The sequence below is a fragment of the Peromyscus maniculatus genome, chromosome 16 (assembly GCF_049852395.1).
Source record: "Peromyscus maniculatus bairdii isolate BWxNUB_F1_BW_parent chromosome 16, HU_Pman_BW_mat_3.1, whole genome shotgun sequence".
Classification (NCBI taxonomy): domain Eukaryota; kingdom Metazoa; phylum Chordata; class Mammalia; order Rodentia; family Cricetidae; genus Peromyscus; species Peromyscus maniculatus.
Window position 1 is genome coordinate 15,616,702 of NC_134867.1, and position 25,765 is coordinate 15,642,466.

The 25,765-nt window shown below is 39.4% G+C and overlaps 1 protein-coding gene across 5 annotated transcripts in view; it reads right to left on the reverse strand.

Moving 5' to 3' along the window:
• The window catches only part of Rev3l (REV3 like, DNA directed polymerase zeta catalytic subunit), a 162,388-nt gene that overhangs the window by 4,030 nt on the left and 132,593 nt on the right, over positions 1-25,765 (reverse strand). For all 5 annotated transcript variants that reach the window (XR_013044982.1, XM_076552424.1, XM_016002786.3 and 2 more), the window contains 6 exons: positions 23,073-23,182; positions 18,181-18,295; positions 16,233-16,370; positions 15,163-15,353; positions 14,355-14,601; positions 4,873-5,082 (listed from right to left, as the gene is read on the reverse strand). Coding sequence is in view for 4 of the 5 variants with exons in the window: in XM_076552424.1 (XP_076408539.1) it covers positions 4,873-5,082; positions 14,355-14,601; positions 15,163-15,353; positions 16,233-16,370; positions 18,181-18,295; positions 23,073-23,182 (1,011 nt within the window). In the remaining variant the exon portion in view is untranslated. The remainder of the gene's footprint in view (positions 1-4,872; positions 5,083-14,354; positions 14,602-15,162; positions 15,354-16,232; positions 16,371-18,180; positions 18,296-23,072; positions 23,183-25,765) is intronic.

The following is a 25,765-nucleotide window of genomic DNA, read 5'->3' on the forward strand; positions in this document are numbered from 1 at the left end:
TGACATCAGACACAGAGAGGCAGAGTTTGGAGTTTGCCCAGCTGGTTTTCGGTTTGCTTTGGTCCAGTATTTCTTCGATATGCTCCATTCCCTATGTTTTGGAATGGCGATGTAGATCCTGTCATTACATGTAGGAAATAGGTGATCATTTTTTTAAAAATTTTGATTTTATAGGTGATTACAGTTAAGAGAATGCATGAATCTCAGAAGGGACTTTGAAATTTTAAACATTGTTGAGACTGTGATAGACTATGAAGGGACTTTTGAAGTAGGACTGGATGAATTTTTGCATTATGATATGGCTACAAGCCTTTGCGGGCCAGAGAGTGGAATGTGGTGGTGTGAAAGAAAATGGCCCTCAAAGGGTGGCACTATTAGGAAGTGTGGCTTTGTTGGAGTTTATTAGGTGTGGTCTTGTTGGAGGAAGTGTGTCACTGGTGGAGGTGGGCTTTAAGGACTCATATATGCAGTGAGACAATTTACTTGTTACCTTTGGATCAAGATGAAGAATTCTTCAGTACCATGTCTGCCTGCCTCCATATTCCCATTCCCCATGCTCCCAGCCATGATGATAATGGACTAAATCTCTTGAAACTATAAACTGCCACCTCAATTAAATGCTTTCCTCTATAAGAGTTGCAGCGGTCATGGTGTCTTTCCATAGCAATAGAACCCTAACTAAGAGAGTGCTTAAGAATAATCAATCACAGGACATTTCTAGCAAAGGGGAAGCATTATGATAGCTTACACTATCATCAGAGTGTAATGATAGCCATTACTAAACATGAAAAACTAGTATAAACCAATACTAGTGAGAACTCCTCAGAGTCGAGGAAATAGAGAACAACTATGTAGTTAGAAAGGTAGTCTAAGTTGCAAGCACGCAGTCCTAGCTACTCTGGAGCTCAGGCAGGAAGATGAGCTGAGTCAAGGAGTTCTTGGGCCAGCCTCAGCCCACATTTCAGAAGTGAGCGAGCAAGGAGACAGGACAGCAAGCAGCAGCAGCACTAGCCTGTGTTTCAAGAGATGAAGGAGCTCACTGTAATTACAGCTCTGGTTGATTTGTGGAAGGGGCTCAGGTTTAAATATGGCTCACAAGGCACGGAAATTCTGATCTCTAAAACACCTCATGTCAACCGAAGGGCACATTTTCCAAAGCACACCAGTCACTGTATCCACTGTTAGTTACTGCCTCAAGCAAGCTGCTTAGAAGCACATCCTCGGCAAAGATGGAGCACACTGTTCTAGGGAGCCTTTTGCTAATTCGATCTCTGCCAAGAGACTCAACTCTACCTCCAGTACAGCATTTCTGTATAGCAGTTGTATGTGCTACAGCAACACTCAGGTGCCAGGACAAACTGATGAATATTTAAGAACTCTCTGTGCCTGTCTGGTAAATAATCTAGGCTGGGATACAACTTGCTAAATTTAGCTGAAATGTTTACTTTCAAGGCTTTTACTGGCGATTTAAACCCTGGTTTTATAGCTAGATTCACACTTAAATTTAAAAATTCAAACAACACAAGCAGGATACCTACATTTTAGCTTAAGAAGCAGACATTTAAAAAATATCACTGTGAGACTGTGGACCCTGGAGGCGAATCTCTATCCACCACTTTACTAAACTAGTATAATCTCTAACTACATTTTAAGTATCTGTCCTTTAGGAAAGTGCAGTCTTCACCCTTCATTATGGAAACTTCTCTTTGCATGAGACTGAGACCATTACAGAAAACCACATCTAATCAGAACGCAGAGTTGTGGAGCCCAGAGAACACTGGGAGAGAGGGCAGGAAGACTGTAGGAGCTGGAGGGTCAGGGGGTTTGCTGTGAGACCGCCTCCCCTAGTGATGTCAGACGCCACACCTGTCAAGTCTAAGCAACACGACTGCCCAGCCAGGACCCGAACAAAGAGATGTATTCAGGTGCACAGGGGAAAGTTCAGGAAGCCTCAACCCCACACAAAGGAACTGTTGGTCACTACAGGAAGGCTGAGAGGTGGAGAGATCGTCTTTCCCTTGGGAAGATCCCACCAACTGGTTACCCACTACTGACAGCCCCAAGATACATAAAAGTAACATTCTATAGACTGAGCAGGTTGTGTTTAAGTGTGTGAGTGTGTGTGTGTGTGTGTGTGTGTGTGTGTGTGTGTGTAAGCATGTAGCAACAATTAATGAAAAAAGAGGCCATGAACTGGAAATAGAGCAAGAAGAGGTGTATGGAAGGGTTGGGAGGAGAAACGGGAAGGGAAAAGAGCTTAAGTTATAATCTGAAAAATAAAAGGAAGCAAAGTTTCAAGTGTCATCCACAGATGACGAAGACTACCATGTTGTAAGGATGGGACAATGAACATCATGCTTTGATCATGATCAAGGTCAGTACTGGCAACACAGAGCTTCAGTTGCCGTGAGTAAACTGAAGCTTTCCTCCCCAATTTCCTCTTCTTGGACACTGGTGTGAATGACTGTCTGCATCCTCCAGTGTTTCTCTTTCCCTACTTAGAGCATGTAACTTCTGCAACTCCATCTGAGCAACTGGTTTACAGACATTTGTAAGTAGATTTATTACTTTTCATTGTGTGTGTGTGTGTGTGTGTGTGTGTGTGTGTGTGTGTGTGTGTGTGTGTGTGTACATGCGCGCCATGTGCAGGTGCTTACAGACACACTGAGAGAGCAGAAGGGATGAGCCATCTCTCCAGCCCCAACATGGTCAAATTTTATTAAACACCTATGATGTGTACTGTCTAATTTTGTGTTTCAGAGTTTGATATACAACCATAAAAAATAGTTTATGATGTTTTAATCTTCCACAACTGTATTTTTTTTTCTATGACATACAGGTTTTCTCTGTGTAGCCCTGGATGTCCTGGAACTAGCTCTGTAGATCAGACTGGCCTCAAACTCAGAGATCTGTCTGTCTCTGCTTCCTAAGTGCCCAGACACAACTGTATTTCTAATTCCTTGACTGGTCTTAGGCTGAGTGATCTATCAAAAAGCTATTAATATTTTCCCATTTCTCACTGCATGTCTTGTAATTATGATTTATGAAAATTTCCACACTTTACCTGTCTTGATTGTAGTCATATCCACCATGCTTGGCTTAGTGTCTTTTGAAAGATGACAAACCATCTTCCATCTTTATTTATAAATGCTATCATCTCTTTTAAGCTGTATCTTTGTAAGAAGTAAGACCTCCTCAACAGGCGATGGTTGCACACACCTTTAATCCCAGCACTCAGGAGGCAGAGGCAGGTGGATCTCTGTGAGTTCGAGGCCAGCCTGGTCTACAGAGCGAGATCCAGGACAGGTACCAAAACTACACTACACAGAGAAACCCTGTCTTAAAAAACCAAAAAACCAAAAAACCAAAAAAAAAAAAAAAGAAGTTTCTGAACTGGCGGCATCATCTAGAGTGGTACTTGTCACTGGCAGCAGAAGACAAAAAGATCCTAGGAGAGACTAATTCACAGCATGACCAGAGCAGGTATGAAGTTCTGCTCTTGCCAACGTATGATACCAGAATCCAGTGAGAAGATATTCTGAGATTTAGCTGTTGCTGCCACATGATAAAGCTGGTAAAATAATAAAAGCTACGAGTACCCGGGGACTGCAGTAGCTGTACTGACGAGGACTACTCAACTGTGCCACTGGATGTCAAGAACTCCAGGGATACATTGCTCCTCTAACCGTGGATTAAGCAGGAGGTTGTTCATTTATTCAGTAAATACTTGTAGCGCACTACCACCAGTGTGGGCTAGAATGAGGCAGAGCCTCCATCCTTACAGTTATAGGAAGAAGAGAGAAGGGCAGAAGTCTATTACAGGTAAGGCTTCACCTGGCTGGCTGGTCACACTTGATTCCTCTCAGATGACTGGAGGGGGAAGGAAAACATTCTTGGCAAGACCAGAACATAGGTAAGAGAAGGTACACTCATATGACCTGAAGGTATGGGAGATGTGGAGGGCACAGTGTGACAAGTAAAAGGACAAGAAACGGGTACAGAGACACACTTTTGTTTAGATTTCATTTTTCAACTTCTATCAAGAAAGGTTTGCTCAATTATTTTTACTAGAATTATCACATGTGAGAAACTGTCTTTATATTTCATGTTAATAATAATAATCCAGCTTAGCCACTTACTTTTTAGAAGTATAATACGCAAATCACTGAACCTATCAGCAACAGTGACTGGAGTGTCTATCAGGAAGACTCGATTCATTACCTATCTCTTTTCTATTTGGATTCTCAGAACTGCAGACATCGCAAGTCTACTCATCCATCTCTAAGATGATGAGTTTGATGAAAATGGCAAGTGATGGATCAACTAGAACCTTTATTATTTTTAAATAAAAGAAATTATATAGATGCCCATTGTAATCTAGGTTTCAATAAACAATACACTATCCTATATAATCAAAAACTAAATTAAAATAACTTAAGCCATTTTTACTATTTAGTTAAATTTCAGTGTTAAATAAAAATTGTTTATTAATATCTGTGTGTGTGCACGTGCGTGTGCGTGCACGCACATGTGCCTGAGTGAGCTTATGTGCACAACACTCATACACGTCCCCATGAAGGCCAGTGGGCACTGGATACCCTGGAGTGGGACTTGTAGCCAGTTGTTAGCTATCACATGGGTGATAAGAACTGAACTCCGGTCCACTGCAAGAGCAATAGGCACTTTGAATCACAGAGCCATCTCTCCAGCCTCAACTGTAGTATTTCTTAAACTTTTAGAAGTTTATCTGTTTAGAATACTTACTTCATTTTTCATTCCGGTTTCATATCTCATTCTATACTAAAGAGTTGATGCTATCTCCCTGAAAAATCAGAGTGTTTGGGAGTTCAGATCTACTGAGCAAGGCCGTACCTTTACAAGTTGCTCCTGTTTCCGCTCCAATTCTCGAATTTCTTGGTTGAGGATGACTGCTACATGCTGGGGCTGGCTCCGACATTTGCTACAGATACCATGCTGAGTCAGGTCGTCGCACACAGGACAGTGTAAAGTAGTGAAATACTGTGAGATAGTGCCTTTCCGCCCTTCAAGTTCACTTCTGGAGGAGCTGGTAGCTTTCTGGATCTATAACAACATTAATTCAGAAGTCTGAGGGATCTTCATAGCAAAGCAGCTAATCCCCTAATTACAGTTTTTCTTTCTTTCATTCAACAAATGCTGAATAACTACTGCTTTAGATATTGGGGTACAGAAGTAACCACAGTCTTTACTTACCTGGACCTTACATTTTAAAAAGATTTTATCTATTTCACTTTACGTGTATGAACGTTCTGTCTGCCTGTATGTATGTGCAACACATACATGCCTGTTGGATCTCCGGTAACTGTGCCTAGAGATGGTTGTGAGCCACCATGTGAGCACTGAGAATTGAGTCTGTGTCCTCTATAAGAGCAACAAGTGCTCTTGGCCACTTAACGATCTGTCCAGCCCTGGAGCTTCAACTATCATCAGATATCTTGTTTTGTTAGTCAGAAGAATGTGAAGTTCTAATGAAAGTAAACCAGAGCATTTCAAATTTAATTGGATACATGTTGCCCAGGAATTCTTCAGTTGACATTAATACTTGTTTCAGAGATCTGGTACTCTTTTTACATTGAAATAATATATTCTGTGTGGGGCGTTTACCCACCCCCCCCACAGCTTCCCAGAGTTTTCTTGAGTGCGAGCAGCAGGAAATATTAGATAGAAGATTTTATAGCGGAGAATCTTGCGGAGATAAACAGATAGAAAATAAAGGATAGCCTCGAGAGGGCCTGGAACCTATTCCAACGGGCCCCGACTGTCTCTGGTCCAGGGTTTTTATAGAGACGCCAAGGGGTGGAGCAAAAGACCTCCTCCCCCAGCACAGCCAAGTGCAGGCCATCTCAGACACCTGCACTCAGGCCCGTGGTCCTGATCATCCTCTATTCGGACCTGCTGGGTAAAGCCACGAGGAACCCCAGAACGGGCTCCCACAGGTCCCCCCTTCTTAATATATAAAAAATAACTATTAATGGCTTACAGCAATCTCCATAGCTGTTACACCTCCCAGTATGGGAGTAGAGGATGATATAGATGGCATTTCTATTTTGAATTAGGTCCAAGGTGACCACAGCAGTCTTAGCTGCCTCAAGCCCTTTCTAAACCAAAACTCTTAAGGCGACTACAAACTTAAAGAATCCCTTAGCTTCATCATTACCATTAACAGGTTAACATAAATATTGCTATACATAGTCACAATTTCTCTCAATCTTACAACTCAAAGCAAACTCTTAACAGAACCATTAGAATTAGCATATATGGTGCTATATATAGTTAACAATTTTCTCCGTCTTACAACCTTAACTCAATCATTTGAATTTTCTTGTTAACATAGGAAAAACTTCGATGTATTTACATCAAACTTAAATATTTTCTTAACTCCACAAAACCAGGGTGCATTAATATCAATAGGTTTCTGCGAACATAATTCAATCTCATAGCTCCTCCTTTTCTTTATAATTTTTTAAGCAAACTCTCAAGCCTAGTTAGAAAACCCAAACTTTTCTGTTTAAACAGTTCCATTTGTAACACAAAACCAGTTCCATAAGTAATTCCATTTTTACATAAACAGTTCCACAAAACAATTCATAAATCTCCAGTTAATAAAGCATATATGCATACACAAAATTGCATCTTGATTCTAAGTAGAAATACATTTCTTCATTTAAACAGTTCCATTTTTAACCCAATTCCAGAAAACCGTTCCTAGGTCATTACTATAAGTAAGCTCAAAATTGTCCCATTGCAATGAAATCTCTATTGTTCATTTCATTTAAGTACCAAAATTCAAATGATAAATATTGGTACTAGCCTTCCAAATTTGAAGAAATCCATAACCAAAATGTTTTTGTAATTTTATCTCATTTTAAGTTCAAAAAGTTCAAACAAGAAATAAATTCTAGTATCAGGCTTTCACTTCCAAATATGAAGAGACGTTTTTCAACCAAAACTTTTTGCAGTTAATTTTTGTTTAAACAAGCGTCTCTGCAACTTTTGTTCTCACAGACAGACCTTTTTAGTTATAGTAATATTTTAAACCGCACCGTTTTTGCTGTTAGCTCAGGTTTTTCTGTGCTGCGTTGATATTCCATGGATCTCAGCTGCGGATGCCTTGTGCTGGTTCTGGCGTCCGCCATTCTTAGCTTCTTAGCGGCTTCTGGAGCTTTTGAAACCATTCAGACTGCCTACTTTGCAGTCTACTAGGACACTATCTCCTGTGTCTCAGGTGTTTTCACCATTTACATTAATAGACTCACACTTAACATTTACATACACTTTTTCGCAAACTCACATATAACATTTTTTGCCTTGCAAAGCATTTAGACTCATATTCAACATTTACACGTTTTTACAAACTCACATACAACATATTAACATCTACTTATTTATACTTTAAGGAAACTATAGAACTACTTTAGCAAATATATTTCTTATTAATTCTTATATACTTATATTCATTCCATCTTATTTCTTATTTAAACTTACATTTACAACTAGCATCTTACAAGTTTATTACTACATGTCTTAAGACTACCTTAGATACTTCTTACAAGCTTATATTCTTAAAGGAACTCTATAGATCTATTTTACAAACTTATATAGGCTACCATTAGCATATATCTAACTTAGCAAACACCTAAAGATTTCTTAACACAGATATAACAAGACAGAATTTCTACAAACTCACATATCTTATTTTCATTTTTCTACTTCTTACTCTTAATTATTATCACTATCTCTATTATAAAGATTCTCTTAACTAGACAGGAAGTGTTACATCATTTCTAAAGTTTACAGTTTATAGTTAGCTTTGTTATAAAGCACTGGGATTTAGTGAGTGTTATTATAGAGTTGTGATACTTGTTGTTAGGGGATTGTAACATTCTCAGGACGAAACCACACCCCAAAGTTGCCAGATCTCTCAGCCGTTCCGGACCGGCAGAGATGCACTGTCAGCGGTAGACAGTTTTTAACTAGAGGCTGTCCCTTCACCCAAATTCATAATAGTTCCACTAAATGATTCAATTCAAACAAATGTTTCCACCATCTCTATTTCCTCACTGTTTGCATCAACCAGTGACAAAACCTCAGAAATACTAATCGAGCCACTTTCATTCTGGTTCCTTTATAGGAACCTCATTGGAGCTGACCTTCCTTAGTTCCACGCTCCTTACCAGACGCTCCGGTAACCACCGAGCTTCATTCTCCTCTTGTGAAAAAACACAAACATGTCCTCAACCCCATATTAACACAGGATCGGGACCCTTCCATAATCCTGAGCAGGGATCTTTCCATTTCACTTGAGTTTCAGGATTTAGTATTTTCACTTCATTAGCTTTAACTCCTGATGTTATTAGCAGCGGTGATATTTAGCATTAATTTCTTATAAGGAACTTTCAGATAAAGCAACTATTTTGTAAGACAGCTAGATTTTCTGAAGTTTATTTCCCATCTATAAAGCAGTCATTTCTTTTCTGAATGCCTGTTTTCCTTGTCTCCTTATTAGATTTGCAAAGGAATTACTCATTGCAGGCAGTTTGTTCAAAAGGCAAAAAATTTTTAATTTCAACAAGTTTTTTCATATCTAAGACAAAGTTCAGTGTATAAACTGCTTTCCCTTGTTTTAAGGATTTTAAAGTGGCTTGTTTGCTCTTAAAGGTAGCTTTTTGTCATCCAACTACTGTAAAAATTTTGCACAGCTATTAGGGTAAATAAGGCATTTTACCAACGGAGCCCCAAACCACGAAGCACCTAGTTCCATATTCTTTCAATTTTTCATTGGAACTGACACTTAAACCCTTAGACGATTTTCCTCCTTATTTTTAAAACCTGTATTTTAAGCTTAGAGCTGACAAAAGTGTTTCAGGGCAATGTCGCCATCTTTAGCAGAAAAACTACCTTTCCCAGAATGCATTTCCCTTATATCAGTCCATAATAATATCAGTTCCATATCAGTCCCTTATATCATTTCCCATATTTCTTATCGTGTTCGAGAGTCAACTGGTTCTCTTTTACCAGACTTGCTTACAAATTCTTGCCCGGGAGGTTTGAACAAAGTTTTTTGCTTTTGCAATGGGAGATTTGAACAAGCATTTTACATTTTCAGCTATGGCACATTGGGAGGTTTCTGGTCTCTCCTCAGCTGGCTTCAACAGGTGTCTCTCCTTCATTAGACACTGGCCCCCGAATCAGAACCGCACCTGCCTCGTTAACCGGCATCGAGGCTGGCATTTCTGATAGCAACTTTCCTTGGGGCTTGTGTTTGCCTTAGCCAGTCAGTGAAAAACAAGATCATTTGCAACAGAGCTTTTTCGTAGCTCTTTCAGAGAGATTTTTTCTCCCACTGATCTATCTCATTTTGTTTGTTCCTTCCCCCCCAGGTGCAGAGCTTCAGGTATCTGAGGCTCTGTTCCTCTGCTAGCTGCTTTTGGAGGTAGGGGCTTTTTCTCTCCTGAATCTGCCTCCAATTCTAGCAGCTTTTTCAGGTCATACATTTTCTGGGGAGGATTATGTCCCTTCTCTGTTTCTTCAGAGTCTTTCTCCCAGACAGTTCCCAGTTTGGTTTCAGTTTATCCCCTCTACCCCAGAAACAGTTTCCGACACTACAGCGGCAGCTTTCCCTGCTACTGAAGGTAGGGGCTTTAGTTTGTTTTCGGGGTCTGTGTGGTTTGCGTACAGACTGAAAATCTAACAAGGGAGGTTTTTGCCATTTCTAAACTCCCATTAGGACAGGTGCTTTGCCTCATCAGGCCTTCACCTTGCCCAGTCCCCCCCAGTGGGTTGTGTTTGCTTGTCTGGGTGCTCAAGGACAGAGCTTATGCCAGAGGCAATCACCCCTCAGGGCTACACTCCCTCATCTCATTGGGAGTCAGTTGAAACAAAGCTTTCTCAAAGAGGTGCTTTCTCTGACAGAAAACAAAGCTTTACTCCTGAACAGTTCTGTTCTGCCCTGGCTGGGCTCTTTCCCCAGACAGCGTTCTGACTCGGCAGCGCAACTGCTTCAGACACAGTTCAGCTTTACTGTTTTCCCAGAAAGGTCCTTTCTCTGATAGGAAAGCTTTTTCTCAGATTTCTTTTTGCAGCTGTGGACCTATCAACCCGGGACTTGTAGGAAAGTGGACAACTGTGCCGTTCCCACCGCCTTTAGCTTTGTTTGTTGTTCATTAGCAATCTTCCCCTGGGTCCTGCACCTTCCTGCCTCAGCTCTGTGCTCCAGGAAGTTTGCAACTGCAGGAACCCTAGTATCCCCGAAATGCACTCCAACTCAGAGACAATGGCCAGTCGCCTCTAGGTTTTTGGTCAAAAGCGAGGATACAATGCTAACAGTTTCAGGGAATCTTTGCATAGGACGATTAGGAGCACCTTTTCATTCTGAAATGCTCACTCAAAACCTTTGCTGCCTCAGCTCAGCTGTAACTGTGAAGCTTGACTATTTTGCTTTTCTCAGGTCAAGTTTCCTGCCCTTTTTGGGCTCTCTGTAGCTCTCACCCACACTCTCCCCAAGCGTTTCCCTCAGGGTACTCTAACCCACTGTCTTTTACTAGCTTGAAGAGACAGAGCTTAGAAGGGGTTTTTAGAAACTTGTCCTTGCCTCCTGCATTGCAGGGATGATTTTTAAAGCTTGAAAGAACTTAGAGGTTTTGCTGTCTTAAGAGGTTTGTTGTTTTCCCTTAGAGCTAATCACAGGTGGTCCCCATACTAATATCTTCAGGTGATTCTAATTTTTGTCCTTCTGAGGGAGAAAGTTCTGAAAGGCTTTAGTTTCTAAGTTTCTTAAGAGAGATAGATTAAGGCTTTTTAAGAGAGTTTTTTCCCCCAATTTTTCCAAGAAAAGCTTTAGAGTTTAAGAGAAAGATTTTTTTCCCCAGGAGAAAGACCAACTTTTCCCAAAACTTCCCAACTTTAAACTTTGACTTCTTACACCCCCATTTTTGCCTCAGGGAGAAATTACTTTCTCCTGCCGCTTGGATTTGGCATTTCAGCTGTCCCCAGGTCAAAAGCTTCCAAAGGAAACTTTTTCTTCCCTGTAAGCTCAAAGAAGAGCTTTTTTACTACCCGAAAAGCCCAAAGAAAGATTTTTTTCCCCAGTTTGCTTTCAAAGCCCCCAAAGTTAGAAAATTGGAGTTTTTGTGTCTAGTTGCCTTACTTATTTTTTCCTACACAATCTTACACTTCTAAGTTTTTCCTAAACTATATTACTACCCTATACCTTATACTTATCACAGATAGAAATTAAGAAAGGGATAGAAGATAGAAAATTTTGACAGAAGAGAATTTCGCTGCAGCATCGGACATCCTTCCAGTCCGCTTTCCTTTTCTCTCGAGGATAAAACGCCTGCCTTCCCAAAAAATATATATAAAAATATATATATATTCCATAACACCGGCATGCCTTTCCACTGGCAGGGCTAACTCAGCACTTTCACCAAAAACTCTGTAATAAAACTATTATTTTCCTTTATCTTTAGTCCCTATTACTTTGTCTTAAGTCCCTGTTCATTTGTCTTTAGTCCCCCCTTTTTTTGTCCCTTTTTTTCTTTAGTCCCTTTTTTCCCCTTTCTTTAGTCCCTTTTTTTCTTTAGTCCCTTTTTTTTCTTTAGTCCCTTTTTTTTCTTTAGTCCCTGTTCATGGCGCCATTCTGTGGGGCGTTTACCCACCCCCCCCACAGCTTCCCAGAGTTTTCTTGAGTGCGAGCAGCAGGAAATATTAGATAGAAGATTTTATAGCGGAGAATCTTGCGGAGATAAACAGATAGAAAATAAAGGATAGCCTCGAGAGGGCCTGGAACCTATTCCAACGGGCCCCGACTGTCTCTGGTCCAGGGTTTTTATAGAGACGCCAAGGGGTGGAGCAAAAGACCTCCTCCCCCAGCACAGCCAAGTGCAGGCCATCTCAGACACCTGCACTCAGGCCCGTGGTCCTGATCATCCTCTATTCGGACCTGCTGGGTAAAGCCACGAGGAACCCCAGAACGGGCTCCCACAATTCTGTTCTTGGAGTCTTATGGTGTCATCTAAAATCACTTTGCATAAATATTAAGGAGTAAAGTATCTTAGAAATGTCACTGACTTAGAATTCTTGTAGACCTTGCAATTAAAAGAATCTGAGTTTCCTGGCTTGTAGCCAGGATATAGCATTTTATGTGTCAGTCTGCACAAATTCTCTGAAGCTAGTCTTAACCTTACTTTCCTAGCTTATACTTTTCCTTCCTTTTATGTATTTCTAAAATTTATTTATTTTACATCCTGGCAGCAATTTCCCCTCCCTCCTCTTCTCCCAGCCCCTGCCCCACCCCGCTCTGTTTCTACCCCCCAACCTACTCCTCCTCCATTTCTGTTCAGGAAGCGGCAGGTCTCCCATGAGTATCAACAAAACACGGCATATCAAGTTGCCGTAAGACTAAGCACCTCCCCATGTATTAAGGCTGGGCAAGGCGACCCAGTATGAGGAACAGGTTCCCAAAGGTCACAGTCAGAGACAGCCTGTTCCCTCTGTTAGGAGTCCCACAAGAAGACCAAACTACACAGCTGTCACATATGCAGAGGGCCTAGGTCCGTCCCATGCAGGCTCCCTGGTTGTTGGTTCAGTCTCTGTGAGCCCTATGAGCCCAGGTTAGTTGATTCTGTGGGTTTTCTTGCGGTGACCTTGACCCCTCTGGCTCCTACAATTCTTTCTCCACCTCTTCTGCAGGATTCCCTGAGCTCCACCTAATGTTTGGCTGTGGGTCTCTGCATCTGTTTCCATCAGTTGCTTTTTCCTTCCTTTTAAAAATGTAGTTTAAGTAACATGTTTCTTTATCACTTTGGCTGAATACCATGGGTAACGGCACATGATTGAGCACATTTGAAGAACATTCTCACAAACAGATCAAAAGGACTCTGCTCTTAGAGAACTGTGCTTCAGATGCTTAGACTCACACATTTCCCTCTAGGTACCTAGTGAGTAAACTAAGAAGAGTTCAAGCAAAGCTCTGTGCTAAGCTTTACACTGGGCATCTCACTGAGTGAGATGGTATTCTTCTGTTAGTTTGTTTTCAAGACAGGGTGTCTCTGTGTAGCCCTGGCTGTCCTCAAACTCACTCTGTAGACCAGGCTATACTCAAACTCAGAAATCCGCCTGCTTCTGCCTTCTGAGTGCTGGAATTAAAGGTCAGCTGTGAAATGGTATTCTAACATCAGTTCTTTCAGCTGGTCTCTCCAGGATTATATTTAGATACTATATCCCATATATTCTTTTCCTTTGAGACAGAATCTTGCTATGTAGCCGAGACTAACCCCAAGGTCACCATTTTCCTGCTCCAGCTTCCAGAGTTCTGGAATTACAGGTGTGTGCCAGCCTCAGCTTATGTGTGTGTATGTATCTGTGTATAGCATGTGGAGCTCACAGGTCGAGTCCAGGTGTTTACTGCTACTGCTTTCCACTTTCTTTTTCTTTTTAAGACAGAGTCTCTTTCTAAACCTGGAGAGTTTTGACTGGCCAGCCACTGGGACTCTCTTGTCTCTGCCTCCTAGTGCAGGGGTTATAGCAATGTGTGGTCATGTCTACCTTTGACATGGGTGCTAGGGATCTGAACTCAGGTCGTCATGCTAGGGGCAGCAAGCACTTGACTCACTAAAACATATCCTCAGCCCCTTCTATGCATATCTTAAACATCCACTGTGAAGGGACTGGAGAGATATCTTGGTGGTTAAAAGAACTTGCTGCTCTTTCAGAGGACCCAGATTCAGTTCCAGCACAAACATCTGTAACTTCAGTTCCAGGCTATCTGATATCCTCTCTGGCCTCCACTAGTACCAAGCACATTCATGGGGCATACATCCACCACATTATCAAAAATACTCATAAAAGTCAATTAATCTAGGCACGCCTTTAATCCCAGCATTTGGGAGGCGGAGCCAGGCGGATCTCTGTGAGTTCAAGGCCAGCCTGGTCTACAGAGCAATAATCAAGACAGGCACCAAAACTACACAGAGAAACCCTGTCTTGAAAAAACCAAAACCAAACAAACAAATCAATAAATACTGAAAAAAAAAAAAAAACCCTACCCATTTTGTAATTCATTTATTTTCCACTAGCTGATTGACTCAGTTACTTTGTGGCCATTTACCACTGAAACTCTTGAGGATTCACTTTAATGTTTATAAAGTTTGGGAAACTTGATAGACGCTAAGAAGGTCTTTATAGATAATCAGTTTCTCTTTGGAGAGCATGGCATCTTTGTAAGTTTCAATAATGGAGGGCAACTTCTCATAACACATAAATAAAATACTGAACTTTGAAATATTTATAGGACACGTATTATTTAGTAAATTTACCCTTGGTAGTTCATGGTACCAGCTGAAGACATCAATCCCAATAAGAGAGAAGATCCTTGCCAGGGGTGGGAGAATTTGCTTGGTGATATAGTAGGTGGCATTCAGTCTCAGAGTCGGATCCTGTAGGACTTCTGCAGGGCGCCTTATCAGCTGGATAAGGGGCAGTCCAGGCGTCCCATAAATAATGACGTATGGCACTCGTTCTCCAACTCGAGGCTCAGAGCGCCGGTCATAAGTAAGCATTTTCCTAGTCAAATCCAAATGAAGCACACAGTGAGAATGTCATAGAAGGTACCTTCCCAGCAAAATAATTCAGATGAAGCCTGAAACCACGAGCAATCTACAGGGCCACCTTCAAAACAGACTGTTGCTTCTTTGAGAATTATATACACTTCTCTCAGCTGATATCAAGAGGACAGTGCTCTAGCAGTTTGAAACTTACTCTTTATAGCACCATTACCTGGATGGTACCAGTCCCTAGAAAGTGTTGTTATCTCAGTGAGAGAAGAGAGAGATTTGACTAAACAATCTGGCTGCAGAATGAAATCTAAATGCTTGCTCAGGCAGTTCAAACTTAAGGACTGCCTAGTGATTCTATGGAAGAAACAAACGTAATGAGAAACGTCACAGTTTTACTGCACTTGGTTTCCTAAGAACAGCCCAGAAGAGGAGCTCTCGGAAAGCACAGGGAAGCTCTGTGTGGGGAAGGGAAGAGAACGCTGCACGGTGGCTATCTTTTCTCTGCTGCAGCCGGTCTCTGCAATGTCCCGGCTGTGCCCCGAGGATGGGCTGTGGCATGCGTCATTACCGTGTAAGCTCGAGGGCCGGCACACAAGCTCCAGGTCTGTAGGAAAAACTTCCTCTGTACTCCTTGGCAAAGATGAAGTCTTGTATGCTGGCCTTTCCTTCCACAAGTTTCATACATTGTCGCTGTACATACTGTTTAATTAGACTTATATCTCTCGTTTCAAACAGCAGCTTTAGAGAACGCTCAAGTATCTTAAAATGAAAAGATGTAGAAAAGATAAAATAACTTCCAGTATGTCTCAGCATTATCATTATGCTTTCATTAAAAAGCTATAGGTACCGGAGTCACACACAGACACAGACACACACAGACACACCCAAAGACACACAGACACCACCCCCCCCCCCCCCCCCCCCGCAACAGACACAGACACACACCCTTGATCTTGTGATTAGATAATAAAAATGATTAGGAAACTGAAGTATATGAGATGTTATATAGCTTGCTTCTTCTAAGAATCTCACAGTTTGAGAAAAATCATATTGGAATGATATATTCTGATGAAACATTTGCTATTTGATGAAAAACATAAAACTTGGTTTTTCTTAAGTCAAACTACTTGGAGCCTGAGAAACAGGACCAACTCTTACATACTGAAATAAAGAGAAATTTAATATCACCAATGAGTCAAATAAAATAAAAACTCAGCCTTCTGCCTTTCTTAGAGTGCTGGGAGTGAGTTTTCTGTGCTGTCAGTATCTCTGACTGACAGACACAATCTGACTCGCAGTGGGATGGCAGTGGAAGTCCCAGTCACCTGGAATGAACTCAGTGACTTGGAGTGTCTGACAGTTTCTCATCCTCACCCTGATCCATCCATCTTAGGAGCTGTTATATGAGAAGCTAGCCTACCATCAGAGGCCACAGGCAAGCAACTCTTCACTCGGACGGAACAGAGGTGTGGGGAGAAGTCTGCAACTAAGCACTCGAGAAGACCAGTTTCCAACAGAAATAAATTCTCAGACTTCACATTCTTCTTCCACCAGCTGTGCGGTTAAGGAGAGTGACATCTGCACCAGAGTCTTTACTCCTTACTTCTTACTGCTGGGAACAACAAATGCAGAACCTACCTTAGAAACAGCAGGGCAAGAGTCTCTTCTGACTGTTTCTATTCCTTTCGCATCAAAGACCGGGTCCTTCTGATCCAGTGTCTCATACATGTAACCCACATACCTCTTTTTTGTTTGTAACACACAGGGCAAATACACCTGCAGTAAAATCGACAAGATGACTCAGTAACCACTTCCCCAAACTCTGAGTTTCTGTTCTTGTTCTCTGTATTCAGATGTCACTATGAAGTATTTAAATGTTCTGGAGGATGCAATGAATTCCTCTCTAAAGCCTGGAATGGGAAGGCATCCAGAAGGAATCACTATTACCTACTGACCATTCATTCCTTTTTCTGCACTAGCTTGCTTCTACTCCAAGTGACACTGTTTTTTCAAAAGCTATCAACTATACACTAATTTTAAATTACTTTATATCCATATACAGCACACAATTAAAGTTATGAGAATGAACAGTAAGAACTTCCTAAAGATTTCCTGTTACTGGCTTCCTCCGTGTCCTTCCAGAGATACCCTGTGCAAACACATCTATTCCCCTCACCAGCAGCTTACCACATACTGCGGTGTACTTTGTATTTTAAGTCAATAGTTCTCTTGAGAGAGTGTGGAAGGCTCATCTGCCTTACAGTTACAGAGCAGTCTGTGGTCTGGGGGTGCTGTGACTGAGGGGCACTGAGGATGTCTTCAATTTTTAGGCACTGAAAATAATGCTGTAGTAAACAACCTTACGTACATGATTTAAGCTCTAGGATGGATCCCTGGTTCAATGGGACATTCCTTTTATTTTCAATTATATTATGACTTTTGTCCTGTTTCTTGCTCCTAAGCTCCCCTCCCCCAAACCTCTCATTTAATATTTTTTTACTATTTTTTTTTAAACAGTCTCACAATTTTTCTCACAACAGGCACATGCCATGTGCCAATATCTGGCATATTTATTTTTTCTTAAATCTAAAAATAAAAATTTTATGTTTGTCATGGTTAACATGGTAATTTGAAATATATGTTAATGTGGAATGCCCAAGCTTTATCAATAAGCACATTAAATGTACATGGCCTTAATATTCCAATTAAAAGGCAGAAATGATCAGAAAATGGCATAGTAGAGTCCAAAAAAAATTAGTGTTACTTATGCTAATATTAACAAAAAGAAAGGTGGAAAAAGTTGTCTTTGTTCAATACTAGGAACACTGTAAAAAAATAACTTTCAGAAAATAAAACCTGACAGTACTACAGTGAACTAAGAGGCAAACCCATGATTACAGTGGAGACTTTAGCATCTCTGTCTTGTGAGTGACAGAATCAGTGAGAAGAAATGAATGACTTCCACAGAACAATCAATGAAAAAAACAGAGCAACATTTCCTACGGCATTCTAGGCATTAGCGAGAATACACATAGTTTTCTAAGGTCATGCAGCCATGGGAGTCGGAAGGCATCAGGTGACTTTAGCCCTGAGTTGTCCAGTGCTGAGGGGACAGTCAACCTTTGTAACTCCTTAGCTGAGGGCCTAGAAACTGAAGCAGAGATAAATACTCTGGTGTAGCTTTTTGAAATTCCGGAACCATGAAACCTATCGATGTTGGCTGTCTTATACCATTAAGTTTGGAGTGGCCTGTTTTATAGCAAAAGTAAATGAAATCATCTTTTCACATCTTAAGACATTACTGAAAAAAAAAAAAATTCAGAGGCCTGGCAGATACAGCTCAGTGGTAGAGTATTAGTACAAGCTAGGCCCTAACATCATACCCGAACAGCAAACACAATCCCCAAACCAAACCAAATGAACCAAACACAGCTATACACACACAACGCTTCCAAACTGAGAGATTATATAAAACTAAAAACCGTAACAGTCAACGTATTTACAGAGCTACAGACTGATGAGTAAGTCAGAAATTCCTAAGAGGTATGTAATCTGCATGTGATTAGTAACACTCTATTCCCCTTACCTTTTCAAACTTCAATTTCACTGGCTTAGGATTAGTAGCAGTAACAGCTTCAGCAATTTCTTGCCCAATCTTAAAAGACTGCTCCTTAGTGGCTCCTTTCAGTAGCACAAACATACTAAGAGATTAAAAATACAGCAGGGTAACGCGGAAGTCATCATAAGAACAATGTCATCAAGAGTCACTTCCTGGCTAATAAACAGTCTAAACCAAGATGACCTACTTCGTTCGTCCTGACTGTTCCTTCTTAAGTTGCTTCCTATCACAGATTTTGTCTTTAATTGTCCCTTTCCCTTAGATCCTCACAGGAGACCTTGTTACAGCTCTTCAAGGCTCAGCTACAACTAAAACTCAGACACCGAGTGTCAAGAAGGTCCTAGACCACCCAACATTCAAGGTTGTGTATGGCGCACAGTTGAGTTTATCAAAAAATACAGTCTTTTAAAACTGTACTCCTGCCCCAGGATTAACATACGATTGGCTTTCTGTTACTACAGATTAGTTTTGTTTTTTCAAGAATTTTGTATAAATGGAACTATACCATACATACTCTATTGTGTCTGGTTCTTTCACTCAGCCTACCTTAGAGTCATCTATGATGTTGGAATAGCCAGTTTCTTTTTATGACTGGGTATTTCACTGTATGAATATACCATAAAATTTTTATCTATTCATTTGACTATAAGGAATACAATTCCAAAAAAGATTTATATACATCTTTTTGCACGGACATCCTTTTTCCTTTAAATTGTACTTAAACATACAGAAATGGGATGCTGATTTTTATGCTATTATGTTTAATAAGTGGCTGTCAAACTATTTTTATTATAAAAAGTTATCATTTTCAAGTTTTTCAGATGCAATGATGAAGGCAAGCACTTGAAAACTAAGAAGCACATATACATATATTTAAGAACAAGTAGAGTTAAGCTATGGTGACAGAAGTCAGAGATGTGGAGCATGGGGTGCTGGCAGGGGAAATGAGACATTGACTGTAGAGGGGAGACATGAAAGAACTTTTTATGGCAATAGAAATGTTCTGTAACTTGAGTAGAGTGGCTGGTTACTCAGGCCCATATATTTTATATAAACTATACGCTGTGCACTTTTGTTAAGACTATATTTCAATAAAAGTGATAAAACCAAGTGTGTGTGTGAGATACCCAAACATGTCATATTCGTTCCTTTACCAGATGGGCCAAGTGATCATAGCATAATCCATAGACTTCTAGAATAGCACTCACCTCTATGTTCTCTAGCTTTCTCCCCCATCTGTCTCCTAGAGTGCTCACTCTTCAGGACCAGACATAAGAAAGCACATACTGTATAATTCCGTTTATATAAAATACTTGAAAAAATAAAACTAATCTACAGTAATAGAAAGTGACTCATGTTAACCCTTGGGTCAGGGGCACAAAAGCCTACAGATATGTGTAGTTTATATATGTATACATATACAGGCACACTCACTATACTTTAAAAGTTATTATATGAGATTTTACTGAATAGCATTAGTGGGCTTAATAGTGGATACTCTGCTGTGGCTAACTTGATTTGGACCTATGTTCCAAGGGAATTAGCCTGAATTAATGTGAAATTTCGGTCATAGAAGATAGATGACTAGTCTAAAAAGGAAAAGATGCCTTTGCTGTCACAATTGTTTTTGAGATGGCCTTGTTAAGTAGTCATGCCTGGCCTGGAGCTCACCATGTAACTCACTTGAGTCCAGAACTTGGGATAATCCTTATGCCTCTTGACTGTCAAGTCTTAGGATTACAGGCATTAGCCACACCTGGTAAAAGGAATGGCTTACATCCATTTTGCATCATCACTGAACTTTTAACACATTTAAATAACATTCATCTTGAATAATGTTCAAGTATACATTTAGAATTAATGATTAGCATACACTGTAGGGACTAAATAGAGATATGAGTGTTGTCTAGGAGGCTTTTCTTAATTATGATCTGATTTATTTCCCAAGAGATTCTGGTTTTACTTCCCTATCCTAGAAGTATATATATTCTTACTGGAAATTCTTCCCTACACTGCCTAAGAATTACTATTATAAATAGCTTTAGTCATTGACTGAAGCAGTTATGTCCCCTTGGATGGAATAAATATGAACGAGACCCATTACCATATGAAGTAACTGTTTGAACACTATAGTATACAGTGTGCTCATTTATTACACTTAAGTGGGGGGGGGGGCAATAAAAAAACCTGCTCTAGTGGTGAAACAGCCTCCTGTATCCTTTTGGTATTCTGGTAACTGACCCTCCTCAGATGGGACCCGAGATTCTTTATGAATCAAGAGCCTTGAAACTGAGGGAGGCAATGGTGACTCATCATCATTTACAAAATTCCTTCATTCAGTTGATGAAGTAGTTGAGTCAGAGAAGCTAAGTGAATTATGTAATATGTGAATATACTTAGAATATAGCTAGACTGATTTCAGATCCTTTCTTTTAGTTGAGATTTCTTTTCCACTCTGCCAAGCGTTAAATTTATCATTTCTAAGTCATTTTCTACCTTTTATCATAATTATCCTCCCAATGAAAAAATTAGACTTAATTTGAATAAAATTAATTATTAAGACATATTCTGGTAAGCCTGTATTTAAGACCTCTTCCCTCCTTCAATAAACAGCATTCAGCATTAAAAAAAAAAAAAAAAAAAGACATATTCTGGGATTTTTTTGTACTTCTAATAACTGATTTGTAGTCTGCTGTTAGAATGCACATCCTAAATGAATTGTCCTTACACAGATGAAACAATGAAGGGTGATCAAAGTGATACTGTCCATAAATTTAACTGATTGGAATCTCAATATTCCTGTGAAATCTGATATACAAAGAAAGCACTTGCTAGCAATCAAAACATCAATTTATATTTATGTCTCAATTACTGACTAGTTGGTGACAATATCTCACCTAAGGGCATGAACTTCCAATAACATATAAACTGCTAACCTAAGTAATACCCCTCACCCCCAGTTGGTTCTGAGAGCCTGTGAGTACTGGATTTTGTTTGAAATTATTTTTTAATTAAAAAAATTTTAATATATTTGTTTTAAAGGGAGGGTCTCACTGTGTAGCCCTGGTTGGTCTAGAACTCTCTATGTAGATCAGGCTGGATTTGAACTCACAGAGATTTATCTGCCTCTGTTTCCCCACTGCTAGGAATCAAGGGCATGTACCACTACCCCTGGCTGGTTTCAATTCTTAAAGATTTTAAATGGTATATAATACTCAATAAAAATCATGCTAACTTATGATTCTATGTATCACCAACTAACACATACAGACTCTGAGTTAAAAGCAACAATTTACATATTTAACTTTTTTCTCTTTTCTACAAATTTCACAAAGAAATCTAACATAATGAAGTTTGTTTTTGTACTATTTTCATAGACTAGAAAGCAGAAGTTTAACTGAGCAGCAAAATGCCCAAAGATAAACTAAAATATTGCTTTTGATGAGCAACATTAGATAATACTGACAGAGCTCGGAAAATATCAAACTATCCCTGTCTACTGGTAATGAAAAGGTTGCCACCTGCAACAAGGTCTCACTAAGCACTAATATAATGCTGATTGTATATACATTTTAAAGGACTGAAAAGATTAAATACTGTTTAAAGATCATTTACAAGTTATTTTTATTGATTACAAATATTCTCTCCTATTGCTCTGTTGCTTAATGATCCGAGGGGCTGAGGCGAGTGCTTTTAGCTTGATCACAATGGGGCTCTAAACTTACTATGGAAACCACTTCAGACAGCAACAAATTAGAATATCTATATTCTAGAAGGATTTCAAGGAGCCAAACAAGTAAGATGTTACATAAATAACTGGGCCTTGAAAAATATTAAACTAAGTAACAAAACAAGCAGGCTGATAGTAGTAATCCAGGATTCAAAAGCTGTCCCATTCTTCACCAGGATGTGAATGGGGTTATAGAAGTCTGCATATTCTTTGGGATCAAATGAGTAACTGTTTGTTTGCTTCTCTTAGAAGGTCAATAGATTTAATAAAAAGTTAACAGCATAAGGCTCTGACAACTGCCTTTTAAAAAGATTTTTTTTTAAAAAAACAAGATTTATTTACTATGTATACAGTGTTCTGCCTGCATGTATGTTTGCACACCAGAATGGGGCACCAGATCTCATTACAGATGGTTGTGAGCTACCATGTGGTTGCTGGGAATTGAAATCAAGACCTCTGGAAGAACAGCCAGTGCTCTTAACCGCTGAGCCATCTCTCCAGCCCTAAAAAGCTTATTTTTTGTCTTGATTATGTGGGGTGTGTGTGTGTGTGTGTGTGTGTGTGTGTGTGTGTGTGTGTGTGTGTGTGTGTGTATGTGTACACGTGTGCACACGCGTATGCAGGTGTTTACTAAGGACAGAGTATGACAATGAGTATTCCTTTCTATCATTGTTCTGCTATGGTGGTAGCCAGCAAACCAGAGATATTCCTGCCCTTGCCCTCCCTAGTGCTGGAGTTACTCACGTGGCCATATCTAGCTTTTAATGTAGGTACTGTGAATCCAAAATCAGGTCTTCCTGGTAGCATAGCAAATGTTCTTACCAACTCTGAGCCCTCTTCCTAGCCTGAAGTTGTTTATTATTATTATATCGTTATTGTTATTACTACTACCACTATTATTTTAAGGGACTTAAATACAGCGACTCAGATGAATTATCCAACCAAAAGATCATAAGGACAAAAAGACTGATATAGGAGTAAGCATTTAAAAGGATTTCCCCTAAGCTATTTCAAATACAAAAATAAAGTATCAATAAATGTAAACAAAACAAAAAAGAAAATAAGGAAAAAAAAAAAAACCCAACCCAAACCAAAAACCCAAGTATAAACCCCTAAATCCATTCATTACCTGTCAGTATCACCATAAACAACCCTAGCACCCCATTTCTTGGTATCATTCACTAGTTTAATTGCTCGTTCCAAGGTCTCTCTGGCTTTGTGAACAATACTATCACCAACCTGTTGATATAAACACATTGGAAATGATTTCTTAACAAAGCTCAGTAAAAGTCAACAGATTTTAATGATACTAAAATTTTAATTATTGAGTATTTCTAGAAATGAAATAATGTAAAACCAAAATAGCTCCCACTGTTATCACAAAGTTTAAAAAGTGAATTTAAAAGAATCAATGACTATGGACTTGCCTTTGAATGTATCAGGAAGTACAATGAATTGCACACTTTTACAGGCTACACATGTACAGTTGATTCTTGGAAACAATAAGCCTTGTTTATTCAAAGTCTTTCCTTTATACCCATATAACCAACCAGGGCATAATTACATTGTGTTGGGTCCAAGTATAAGAAATATATGTGTACATCCTTCAAAAATTTTGTCAGTGTTTATAATTTAAATGCTGAAATTAAATCTTTGTGATTGTTTATACTTTTTTTAGTAAAACTAAGTAAAAGAAAAAATGTACACAACTGTATGGCAGAAAATAAATTAACAGTGCTCAATTTAAAACAAGTAGGTAAATAAATATGACCCAAGGGTTCTTTCACTGTGACCAGTGAGTTTTAGCAAGGATTATGGCACAAGCTGATAAAAGATATTAGGCCTTAAGTACCATGAGACACATCTTCATTAGATTATAGAGCTGGTAAATTAAGGAGACTATATACCATTAGTGTTATATTTACTAAGCTCATTGATATTAAAAGATAGAGAAGATTGTCATCCAAAATAAATGGAGCATTCCCTTTGCAACTATAAAATAAAACTATGCATTTTTGTCTTTTTGCTAATAACAATAGTAATAATGATGCTTCCCTTTTTGCGACAAAAGTTGAAATTTCCAAACTAAACATAGGATTGACTAGTATTTAGAAAACTGTCTAAAGTTGTACTGCAAAGTAAACACTAGCATATGAACAAAGGAATAGATAACAAAACTGGGAGCAAAAATTTAATTTGCATTTTAAATTAAGATAAGATATCCTATTGAGACTTGAGTATACTAGAAAACCTTGAAAATGTGAACCATAACTTAATACACTAAAATATACTACGAATTACCATCCATGGTAGTATGGATCTTTAATCCCAGTACTTAGGAGGTAGAGGTAGGCAGATCTCTTATGTGTTCCAGGCCAGCTAGGATTACCTAGTGAGATCTGTCTCAATACAAAACAGAATAATAATAATAAAACACCCACGTTATCTACCTGAAACTAGTAAGTTTTAACAAAACGTCGAATCTCTGTCCAACAGCCCTCTTCTCCCAGGCCCCCATCTTCCTCTAGCACTGGGGTTACAGGCATGGCAGTGCACACCATTTACGTGGGTACTGAGGCTCTCAAGTCTTTAAGCATGCAGAGCAAGAACCTTACTGACTGAGGCCCCTCTCCAGCCTTACATCAGCACCTTAAACAAAAGCATGTATGCTGCGTGACCAGCATATATATATGGAAGCCAGAAGATTATTCTGTGGAACCCAATTTCTCCTTCCACTTTTTTGTGGGTTCCAGGGAATTAAGTCATCTATCAGGCTTCTTTGGTGAGCGCTTGACCTGCTGAGTTCTACTGTCAGCCCCTGAGCAGGTGTGAGGCTCACTTTGCCTATTGGGAGCTGTGAGAAGACTCTCTTCCTCCTCTAGTTTTCTCTTTGCAAAGTACGTAAATTGGGCACATCACAATCCTCATATGACATTAAAGACCATTAGGTCAACAAATCTCCTATCTTTTCTCTGCCACTAGTATATTTACTATTCTGTTGCACTGTATTGTATTCATTTCTACTAAACATCTTAAGAAGAAATTAGTCTTGTTCTATGAAAAGTCCTTTTCAACTGATCAATCCAAATGAAGGTTTTAGCTTCTTTAATAGGTACACTAACAAATATAGAAGATTTTACTTTTTCTGTATGATGCATGTACATTTAACGTGAGTGTGTGTGTGCGCGCGTGTGTGTGTGTAGAGGCCAGAGGTTGTCTTATTCAATTGTTTTCCACCTTTTTTGAGACAGGTTCCTCCATGGAACCTAGAGCTCACTTATTCAGTTAGACTAACTAGTCAGTAAATCAGCAAGCTCCAGGGATCCCCTGTTGCCACCTCATCAGCTCAGAGACCACAGGCAACAAGCTGCTGCTCTGACATTGCATGTGGGTCCTGGAGATTAGAACCTGGGCCCCTCAGCTTACACAGTAGGCACTTTACTGACTGAACTATTTTCCCAGTCTGTGGAATGATTTGTCTTTATTGCAACATTTGGACAAGTCAACCTGACTATAACTTGGTTGCTATTAAAATATTAAAAAGAATAATTTTGTATCAAAGTTACTACTGTAAAAACTACTATAAACTGGCACTGAAATCTCATGTTAATAAATGTAAAAATATGTATATAATTTAAAAATTATTATTAAAATAAGGGGATGGAACTCAGAGAAAATTCACAGATACTCAGGAAGATGCATGTTTATAGACCCAATTTAAGAAAAACTAATATATCATGGAAATGACACTTAAGTCAAGTTTATAAACATAACAAAATACTTTAACAGTCTATCCTGAAAAAAAGAAGTATTAAATGTGTT